Source organism: Euleptes europaea, chromosome 9, assembly GCF_029931775.1.
Source record: "Euleptes europaea isolate rEulEur1 chromosome 9, rEulEur1.hap1, whole genome shotgun sequence".
In the NCBI taxonomy this organism is placed as follows: Eukaryota; Metazoa; Chordata; class Lepidosauria; order Squamata; family Sphaerodactylidae; genus Euleptes; species Euleptes europaea.
This window is the reverse complement of record NC_079320.1, coordinates 66,200,884-66,212,459: the sequence shown is the minus strand read 5'-3', so window position 1 is coordinate 66,212,459 and position 11,576 is coordinate 66,200,884. Positions and strand designations below refer to the sequence as shown.

Sequence of the window (11,576 nt, the reverse complement as noted above, 5' to 3'; positions counted from 1 at the left end):
TAGGAGTTATCTCTTAATTTGAAAAGAAAAGGATCTAAAATTGGGATCATATCCCCCTTGCAAAACAGAAGCAAGAATTCTTGGAAAAAGTTGGGTTACATTTGCAAAACTTTTATAACTTCAGAGGTGTTCAGGGTCCAATTAATCTTCAGTTAAATACTGAATCACTGTTAGCCATATATTTTATTTATACAGTTTTTATGTACATTTACACTTCCCACCACCACACAGGTTAAGAGACAGTTGTCTTCACTAGCAGTTACGTGCTCTAATTTCCAATTCGAGGAAATTTAATGACACTTGGTAGTTTATATCGGTCCTACCAAACAGATACTGTGTGTCAACGAATATCTAAACATAGTTTTAAAGGCACAGGACTTTATACTCCTAAAAGCAAAAACAGCTCCAGTTTTTGTAAAATGAAACCATCAGTGTTGTTACTAATGCATATATTTCTTGAACCATTTTACATTTACTACTTCATTTCAGCAGAATTATATAAATGTTGTTGCCTGGTGCCTGGCCCATATCCCTTGAAAACAAGGAAACTACTGTTGATATTTCTGGTGAGGTTTTATATGTGTTTTCTTTTTTAAAGCTTTGGGATGGAAAGAGGCATTTATAATATACACTAAAAATTGCACATTATACAAAAGTACCGTAGAAAACTTACTGTTGCTCAAAGACTTGAAGTTTCCTATAAATTTTACATATTCATATGTAGGTGGCTCTTTGGGGTCTATTGTCCCACGGAGCATATGGCAACAGAATTCGAGCTGATTTTTGGCTGAAACAATACATGCAAGATGAAACACCACTACTGAACAAGAAAGCATTAAAAGCTGTATACATTTTCAAACAAAAATAAGCAATTACACAATCTATGATAGAAGGACCTACCTTCCTTCTCCTAGCAGACTCCTCTCAGGAGATAACCATTCAAGTAGTCAAATTTTGTCTCCGGTCTAGTGGGACTTTTATTATTTTAACCTAACTTTGATTTTTATCCAGAACTGATTTGTATTGAAATAAAACTTGATTGATTGATTGAGAGAAGGACCTACCGTATGCAGTCAAACAATAGTCCAAGTAGCCCACTATTTTCTCCTTGCTTGATGCCAGTTCTCAAGAGTCTCCGATATAGCAAGGCTAAGATTGATCTCTAACCTAGAGATTCTCCAGCTTGGAGATGCCAAGGACTGACTCTATACCCTCACACATGTAAAAGGCTGTGTTCTAAAACTGAGGAATGCCCCCTTCCCTCAACAGAACTGTGAACACTAAAGAGTGTGGATCCCAACCCCTCATGGGTTATCGAATTGTGAATGATAAGCTTTTGCAAGGTTCAGTGGGTTTCTGTCAATATCCCAATTTCAAACAATCCAATAAGAATATGAAATGATAACACCCTTTATATAATGCAAGATCCGTTTTTTGCCGTAAAGTCACAGCTGACTTATGGTGACCCCATAGAGTTTTCAAGGCAAAGGATCTTCAGCGGTGGAGGGTCATTGCCTGCCTCTGCATCACAATCTTGTTATTCCTTGGAGGTCTCCCATCCAAGTACTAGACAGGGTCAGGGCTGAGAGTGTGTGACTGGCCCAAGGTCACCCAGAAAGCTTCCATGGCGCGAGTGGGGATCTGAACTAGTCCGACATTCTCTCAACATAAGGCATTAGGAGATGTACTATTCCAAACATTCTAGTTATCCTTGGTTCTTTAGGTTATCCGGGCTGTGTAACCGTGGTCTTGGAATTTTCTTTCCTGACATTTCGCCAGCAACTGTGGCAGGCATCTTCAGAGTAGTAACACTGAAGGACAGTGTCTCTCAGTGTCAAGTGTGTAGGAAGATATAGTCAGAAAGGGGTTGGGTTTGAGCTGAGTCATTGTCCTGCAAAAGTAATGTGCTAATCATTGTCCTGTAAGTATCAAGATAATGTGCTAATGACGGTGTGGTATGTTAACATGGAACCATTGTATCCTGAAGTGATCTGTTAATGTGTGAAGTCCAAAGCTAATCTCCATGGCTATTGTTGACTATAGTCTTTGTTAGTCTGGAGGTTTTTAGGACAGGAAGCCAAGCCTTATTCATTCTGTCCTAAAAACCTCCAGACTAACAAAGACTATAGTCAACAATAGCCATGGAGATTAGCTTTGGACTTCACACATTAACAGGTCACTTCAGGATACAATGGTTCCATATTAACATACCACACCGTCATTAGCACATTATCTTGATACTTACAGGACAATGATTAGCACATTACTTTTGCAGGACAATGACTCAGCTCAAACCCAACCCCTTTCTGACTATATCTTCCTACACACTTGACACTGAGAGACACTGTCCTTCAGTGTTACTCCTCTGAAGATGCCTGCCACAGCTACTGGCGAAACGTCAGGAAAGAAAATTCCAAGACCACGGTTACACAGCCCGGATAACCTACAAGAACCAATGAACTCTGACCGTGAAAGCCTTCGACAATATTCTAGCTATCCGTTTCAGTTATTTGGCTTGTGAAATGAGGAACCTATTAGCCCAACAGAATAAGTCAAAATTATATTTTAACTGCATATTTTAAAACTTGCACATTTTAACATCTCTCCCCATATATAAGAGATAATTCAACTTACATTTTAAATATTCTGGAGTCAACGAATCACTTTCTAACAAATGAGTAGATAATATTTTATAAACCTCCGAATGTTCTCCCTCTGGGACAAAATTAAATATACTCTGATCCACAAGGTCAGACTGAAACAAAACAAAACAAAAAGAAATAAAAGACAAAATTAAACATCTCGTGAAATATTGTTTTCAAATGCACAGCAGCAAACAAAGCTATCAAGGAGAAGAATTCAAGTATCACACTCACAAAAAAAGCTTTCTGATTCCTAAGTCATTCAACCATATTTATAAAACAAACCAATTTCTGGCATAATGAACAAATGTCGCTACAGGCATATACAAATAGTAGAAAAACGTCCACTGTGTTTCTTCTGTTGAAGTTACTGCCAGAAATTGGGGGGTATGGGGAACCGGCCTGATAAGAGTTCTGGAGAGCTCAGAAGCACATTGTTATTTTGATTGATTATAATAAAAGGCATTATATGGTTTTGTTTCTGGAATCTAACTGAAATTAAACACCATATTTGATGTTTGTGGGTGGCTTCCCTATGTAAGCAATAAAGTGGTGGGGGGATTGTGTGTTTATTTCCTTGGAAATAATAAAGAAAGGGTCGTTTTATACGTAGGGAAAGGCAGGACACTAGTGGGGAGGGAGGTATGATTTACTGGAAGGGGCACTCCTGCTAACAACGTTGTTTCACTTGGGAAAAAACACTCAACTTAAATGAATGTCTGATCGTTAATTCTTTGCCACCTGCCCACTATCATTTACAAAGTATCACTAGTGCTTTGTGTACTCTCCCCCCAAAAAATAGCAAAGGGAAATGTGGGGAGGGGGTAAGGGGAGGGAGGAGGGAAGCCAGCATGGTGTGGCCCAATCTCGTCAGATCTTGGAAGCTAAGCAGGGTCAGTACTTGGAAGGGAGACCTCCAAGGAAGCCTCTGCAGAGGAAGGCGCTGGCAAACCACCCCTGCCTAATAGCTCGCCTTGAAAGCCCCTTGCTGGGGTTGCCATAAGTCGGCTACAACTTGACAGCACTTTACACACACACAGAAAAGGAAGAGGGATGGAGGGGAGGAGGGAACAGGAGGGATGGTAGGGGGCATGGATTCTCCAGGTGCATAGCAGGGAGCATGAATTTTCAGAAAGAATAAAATCATAAAAATAATTGTGCACAGAGAGTCAAACCGATCTGCTAGTGCTTTAAATGGAACAATCACCTTATAAGTGCCTGGGGAAAACCCAGAGAGAACTTGAAGCCAGAAAGATGCAGAATGTGTGTGTGTGTGTGGGGGGGGGGAACCCCAACGTTACATGGCAATATAATGAGCGAAAATGTAACGTGTGAAACAGTCCTGTGTCATTTACCACATTGCTTTTTCCCTTCTGTAATTTCCATTGCCGTTTTTGTACTTACATAGATTAATTTGGTCTCTTTTCTGTTTATAAAATAAAAACACTTCGGTTTAAGAGTTTTTCTCCCCTCGTTTTTCCAAGTGTTGATCTGAATCTGGCCCTTGATATACATGGGCTTAAGATCCCAATTATATTAAAGTACCCAAAATACACATGTTTGCTCTGTGCTAGCAAGGGGACGCCTCTGCACATTACAACCAATTTGGGTTACAGGAGGACAGGAAAGTTCCATTCTGCCACTGGAACATTTAGTCTGGATCCAACCCAACATATATTTTGACAAATTCCGCACTAACCACCTGATCACCATTAGCACACAGCCGATACGGACAGCAGCCTGAAGTTTTCATATTGAAGATGCCTCTACCAGATTCCCCTTCACTAACTGATGAATATTCTATTGGTCACTTTGACAAGCACCCTACTTTTTGCTGCACAGAGGCCATTTTAAGAACACAAAGAATGAGCTGAATGGCACTTTGTGGGTCTGCATGTGCATGCCTGCATGCTAATCAAGAATACTATTGTAAGAGTGTGTGTTTACATATGTGCAGCAACTGGGGGATTAAAAACCCTCACTACATACCAATTACTGAAATCCGTTCACTACTTAGTTGTGGACAAATCTGTGCTGTTGATGTCTCAACTGTTATAGCAGGCATGCTACAATGTAGCAGTTTTTGCTACAATGTGGCAGTTTTTGGGGAGAGGCTGTGGCTCAGTGGTAGAGCATCAGCTTGGCATGCAGAAGGTCCCAGGTTCAATCCCCGGCATCTCCAGTTAAAGGGACCAGGCAAGTAGGTGATGTGAAAGACCTCCGCCTGAGACCCTGGAGAGCCGCTGCCAGTCTGAGTAGACAATACTGACTTTGATGGACCAAGGGTCTGCTTCAGTATAAGGCAGCTTCATGTGTTGTGCTGTGCTACAGGGCTCAGAGGCAGAAGTGGACAGAGCAAGGCCAGCAGCAACATCTGGGTCTGATACAGTTTTGGGCAGGTCACTTGCTGGGGCCCTTCATCAGCCTGCCTGTTGCTCTCTTGCCACACCCTAAAATCATTTATATCCTTCCGACAACTGAGGAGCATTACATTTTCAGAGACTGTCCTGTGCACAGAAGGTGTTATGTTCATATGTCATTACTGTTGCGTGTATGGATATGCACTGTTGTACTCTGTGGTGGCTGTGTGTACATACAGAAAATAGTTGGATGGTTCAGGCCCACCAAAGCGACATCAGCCTCATTTGTGAGACATATGGTAAGACAACAGGAGTTGCATTCAGAGGAAAGAAAAAGAAAATCTTGGACAAAGATATGCACACTGTTTAAGCCCCAGAATCTCATATAGCAGATGGTAAGTTGTTTGCACGTCCCAGGACCAAGTGAGTCTGATAACCTACTAAAAGAGGCTTGTACTTACTGGCAAATGTTCAAGTAAAGGGGTTACACTTTCTGATACATAGATTATACTTCCATCTGTCATGATTGCGAGAAAAAAACCATCAAGAGCCTGAAATTAAACATAAGGAACAGTTAAAAAGAGGCAGCTTACTGTACGACTTGGTTAATGTGCTTTTCTTTTTTTAAAAGAAGCAAAATTGGCTTTTTACTTGATCTAGAAATCACATAAAGTACCTCTTCACAGAAGCAGCTTTGAGTGAAAAAATGTGTAGTGGCTGTATTTGATCAGATTTGCTTCTCAGGACTAGAAATGACTAAAGGCTTTCTTGACCACTGCACCACTCAGCCAGTCTCTCTCCCCAATATTCCATGAGAGTTCCCCTTCCTCAACCTCAAGTACAACTGACAAGCACAAAATGCATAATGAAGGAAAAGAAAACTTGCTCTAAATAACTGAATGTTCAGAAACTTTATCATTTGAACACTGTTCTACATAAAGGTAGGTCAAATGTAGACCAGATTCTGGGACAAATATAGCAATAGTTGCCAAAAGCATCATCACGCTGGAATGTTCAGCCTGTACGAACTCAGGAAGTGGTCAGACATTTAAATACCATTCTTATGGCAGCTTTATGGTTACTACAGCCCATTCCTGACCCGAAAGGATGAACGGGCTGCAATGGCATACAGGCCCCGTGCCAGCGTCCATGCCACTTATGCCATCCAGAGTGGCACGGACGCCGGTGGGACCTGGATGCCATCCTTCCTGCGCTGACGCTCAGGGACGCCGGCACAACCTCACACCAGCGTCCAGATGGTGCACTTCTGTGCGCTGTCCTCCTGGGGGCATTCTGACGCAGGGCCAGGGGAAAGGCAGCCTTTTGGCGGCCTCCAAAGCCCTTTCGGCCTGGGAACGCCCCCTTTCCTTTTTCCATGCAACCCTATGGAGCGGTTGCACGGGTTTTTGGGAGAAGGGGAAGGTTTCGGCCTCAGTGGGGGGGGGGGAACCTCTTTTGGAGGCAGTGAAGCCCTCCCGCTTAGGAATGAGCTGTTAGTTACCTGGCTTTAAAGACATTATATCTGTAATAAAAATACCTTTCTTCCTACTGAAGCCTACCAATCTCCACCGCTTACTGGATCAGGGTGGCAGCATTTTAATTATGATACATAGCAGAAAGTACATCACAACGTAATCTTATCACTTCACCAAGAAACAAGTCTAATAAAAGCAATGCTCATACATTTTAGATTTTTTTTTAAAAAAAAACCTACCTCTAACATTAACTGAGTGAATTCTTCATTACTAAGGAATGTGGGTTTCCAGTCTTGTCGGATTTCACTGGCATCTGACTGTGCTGTAATTTCTGTTAAAGAGAAAAACAATTATCTGCACGTTCATTTATTCTAATCCATACACCTAATTTTGTATGCTGACTTGTAATAGGAAAGAAAAAAATCTCTTCTAGTGGCACAGGTTTTTTTCCACCATCCCATTGAACCTACTATACTTACTGCATCAGTTTGATAACCAAAGAAAACTTTTGGAAGGGAAAAAAACCTGTACCCACTACAACATTCTGTCTTCAGTAGCTGGAAGAGAGAGACACAGGGGGAAGGGAGAACAGGAGTTGTGTTTATTCCTTGTGGCTGACTGATGGATCACTCTGGAATTTGATTCACCATTTAACAGCCAAGATCCAATAAACTGAGAGATGAATTCTACAGGAGGTTTTACCCTTTACCAAACTGCAGTGCATGAAGTTGCATGAAGGGCGTTTCAAAAGCACTTTGTGATTGGACAGGAGTGTCAGTTTTTCCAAGCAAGTTTCAAAATTCCCAAAGGCTGGGCAAGTCATTTTGTCAGCTTCAATTGTTCTTTGGATCCTAACCATTTCAACCGGCAGTTCAATGGTTAATGTGAGTGATGATGCCCAAGTTCTGTCTGCTGCCAACAGTTTTTATTTTTGTTGATATTGTGCTGTCACCCATACACACAGGAATAAAAGAAAAAATTCTGACTGAATAAAAGTATATAAATTAAATATATTATTACACACGATGTAGAAAATTGCACCCAGAAGATTGGATAAACTGAACGCAAGTCCCCACAACATACAGATCCTACAAGTAAATCCCTACAAGAAGGGGAGAGAAAGAAATTTTTTGCTCCCAATCATACTAGAACACCAGAACAGAAGCAAACTGGAATGCAGCACAGAGAGCCATGACCAACAGTTAAGAATAGTTGTAGCACGAGGTATTTCTACGTCAGTGCATCTGCACACAAACACATAATATCTATTTATGTGAAAAAAGATCTGCTACATGCTTCTATGCCCTGGACAAAAACATTACTAAATTCTAATTAATCAGACTAGCTTATATGTGAAAGCTATGAGATATGAAAACTCCTGGGTGGGAATTATAAGAAATTAGTTCTATGCTGATAAATTTGGATGCATGCATTCATACAACCACACCAGTACTCCTGCATGTAATGTGGCAACACGACTGTCAACTAGTTCTCACAATATGTAAAGCTATTGTCTACATACTGTTACGAAAGAAGCAACCTATCTATAGAAATGACTCCTCCTGAATTTCTAAAGTTCCCTATAATACAAATACTTCCTGTTGTTCACAAGAGACCAGCTATCCTCAAAGGCATGATGAGTTTGGTTTGTGGGTTCCTCAGTTTTGAAACGCTGCTCTTTCAATTAATAATTATTTTATATAAGGCTTTGTAATTAGCCTATATTCTCAATAACACAGTTGCTAAGTTAGCTAAAATGTTTTATGCATTATGGACAAATTCCAGCGTAAAGACACACTTCCTTCTTTATCAACAGACAATTTGTTCCCAAATATATGAGCCGCCGACTGAAATTACAGCAGATATTAGTATTTTTAAAGTGCAAACAAGAAAAATACTTTCAGGAATTTTAACTTTCTTGCAACATCCCAGAATTACCTTTGTGCTTCCGTAAAAAGTCAATGCTCTTCTGCAATACAGTGGATTTGTCCATCTTCCGAGCATTGCCCGGAAGCATAGATCCCAGCTCTTTGATGAGAACATTAAATTGATCTCTGCGTTTCTTTTCAGACTTGTTTCTTGATACTCTAAAGAAAATTGCGACACAAATGCAAACCAAGTTTTATGCCATTCTATTGTTAACGTATTAAGTGTCAAGCGTTACTAATATATGCTACCTTGAATAATACATCTGTAAAAATAACAGGAAAACTCAAGCAGTGACTAAAGCTTGATAAAATCAGGATGAAGTATAACAACAATATCATGCAAATTTGCTCTAGTCTCAGGCTTGTGTAAGGATCTCTCCCTCAAAGCACCTATAAATATACTGCCAGTCTTTCAAAAGTACCCTAGAAAAAGACCAGGAGAAAAGAAAAGCTAATCTGGATTCTTGGTAGATTTAGAATATCACAAGATACATTTAAACGAAACCATTTTACACTGATGTTAATCTTTTATTTGTAATATTTCATACTGCTAGCATGTTGGAAGAACAAAGGACCTGATCCAAAGACTCTTGCATACAGGAATCACACAACATGTAAGGTTCATCTCTGCTGAATAGTGTAGGTTGTAAGCTTGGCCACTTTTTTGGAGAAGCCAAATGCCAAGAGATGCCCCAAAATCAGTGTTCCTTTCCCTCTCAATAAGAGATCAGCACTGTCAGCATGGACAGCCTGTTTGGCAATGTATACAGGATGTAGAAGAAGAAGAGTTTGTTTTTATATTTCAACTTTCTCTACCACTTAAGGGAGACTCAAACTGGCTTACAATCACCTTCCCTTCCCCTCCCCACAACTGACACCCTGTGAGGTAGGTGGGGCTGAGAGAGCTCTTAATAGAAATGTAACTTGCCCAAGGTCACCCAGCTGGCTTTGTGTGTAGGAGTGGGGAAACAAATCCAGTTCACCAAATTAGACTCCACCGCTCATGTGGAGGAGTGGGGAATCAAACCCAGTTCTCCAGATCAGAGTCCACCACTCCAAACCATCGCTCTTAACCACTACACCACGCCGGCTCTCAGTGTAGAAGCACTGGGACACACTTCAAATCGCTGGATGTGGAGATATTCCCAGACCCTGTCCTGCATGGGATATTGTCCAAAGACTAATAATACAAAGAAGCTCATTTCAAAGCACAGACCAAACTTCATGACCTTCTTTAGTATGTCACAAAATACCTCTTTGCTTTATCCTTGTCATCTTCTTCCACAAGACCATCAAAAATGCTACCATCATCTCTGCAAGCAAATAAACAAAATTCAGAGCACGGCCTAATGCTATAGCATTATCTTAATGCAAAATAAATAATAAGAGCTTGTTAATGAATACTCTAAATTTTTTCAAAGATAAACACATTTGTAAGTTTATAATATATACATGAAGGCCTGTCACTCCCATTATGAGCCTGTCTGCCACTTCAGATCCTCCCAGAGACTCTTCCTGGTTAATTTCTCCCTTCAAGATGTCAGATCAGCCACAACATAGGTCCATTTTTTTCAAGGGTAGCTGCAGCATTATAAAATGTTCTTCCTGAGGACGTGCAGAAGGTCCTTACGCTGCCTACCTTCCATAATATATGTAGGACCATTCTTTTTAGGTGGGCATTTGGCAGTTAATTGTATAAAGACAGTGTTATCTTGCAGGAAAACTGTGTAGATGGTTTTGAGGGGTGCCTGTTTTGACTTAATTTTTCATTGTCTGCAGTTCATGTTTTCTGTAAGTCACCATGGTCAGCAAGAAAAGCAGCACATAATTTTTCAATATATAAACGACAAAAAACACTTGATCCACAGATTATTATTCAGCGCAATAAATAAATAACTAATGTTACAAAGATATATTTCAGTTTTACATTGCCTCACTTCAAATCAAATCAAATTTATTCATACGGCCAACTGACCAATCAAGTTCCAATACATCAAATACACTGCCTCACTTTGTAAATCTGCTTTAAATCATAAGTAATTAATATGCAGAAATACAAATAATTAACAAAACTAGACAATAACATACCTGTCTGCAATGGAGCTCATTTTATGGTTGCTTATGGTGAAGAACGTAACATGTCACACTTTAGTCTTGTGGTAGACATTTGTACGTCTAGTCTATGAAAGAACGGAAACAGAAAGAAATGTAAAGTCCATACATTATTTTTTATTTCCTCAAAATAGAATTACCTATTCCCATTAAAAAAAATAGCATACCATGCAGCTAGTTCCACATTTTCAAGAAAGCATTAGGCCCTATTTTTTTTTGGACAACAGCCTGCTTCCACACCACCAATAGGAAATACCAGCGGGTCCCCAACCTTTTTGAGCCTGTGGCCACCTTTGTAACTCTGACACAAGGTGTGCGCACACACAGCCACAAAATGGCTGCCCCAGCTTATCTTCAATCACACAGTGAAGATCTTTGTGCCGTTGCAGCAGTTGCTGTCAAAACAAAAGCCCCACCTGGACTTGCCCATTTTCTACAAATGCTTAGCGAGCACCAGGAAAGGTGTTGGCGGGCACCCATGTTGGGAACCCCTGTCATATACCAAGGTGACAAAAAAGACAAAAATTCCATAAATCATGCTCAAACTTTTGACCATGCATGAAGTAGCTTTTAATAGACCAGAGTATATCCAACAACTTTTCTACTTTTTGATACCATATCCTAGATATCTGAACATAATACATAATCTTATTTTTTTTCTTTACCGTTTATACTTTTCTGGATGATAAATATTGATGTTCTAAAATTACAGATTGCAGAAGTGCCTCATGAGAAAAATGTGCCTTCAAAAATATTCCCAGCAGAAGAGCATTAATTTCTAAGTCAGTACTGTAAGAGAAAAATAAAAGAAAAAAAGTTAATTATTGGAATTCTGCACATAATTAATATTTTAGAAAATTAATTGTTCCTTTATTTAAATCATATATCACATAAATACAGCAATATATTTAATGATAAGGGTATCAAAACTTAAGTGCTTCTTCAGTTAAAAAAGAGTTCTTGAACTTCTGTTCAGCGTTACCTGAATAAGACTTCATGTCCTGAAGTCTGCTAAAATGAGTAATTTAATTAAATTACAAAGTAATTTAATTCCAAATA

The 11,576-nt window shown here is 39.8% G+C and overlaps 1 protein-coding gene across 1 annotated transcript in view; it reads right to left on the bottom strand.

Moving 5' to 3' along the window:
- CLOCK (clock circadian regulator) overlaps positions 1–10,541 on the bottom strand; it is a 28,813-nt gene extending 18,272 nt beyond the window's left edge. The window contains exons 1-7 of the mRNA XM_056855881.1: positions 10,494–10,541; positions 9,659–9,718; positions 8,416–8,564; positions 6,717–6,808; positions 5,464–5,553; positions 2,635–2,755; positions 674–787 (exon numbers count right to left, since the gene is read on the bottom strand). Of these exons, the coding sequence (XP_056711859.1) occupies positions 674–787; positions 2,635–2,755; positions 5,464–5,553; positions 6,717–6,808; positions 8,416–8,564; positions 9,659–9,718; positions 10,494–10,513 (646 nt within the window). The 5' untranslated portion in view covers positions 10,514–10,541. The remainder of the gene's footprint in view (positions 1–673; positions 788–2,634; positions 2,756–5,463; positions 5,554–6,716; positions 6,809–8,415; positions 8,565–9,658; positions 9,719–10,493) is intronic.
- Positions 10,542–11,576: the final 1,035 nt, after the last annotated feature.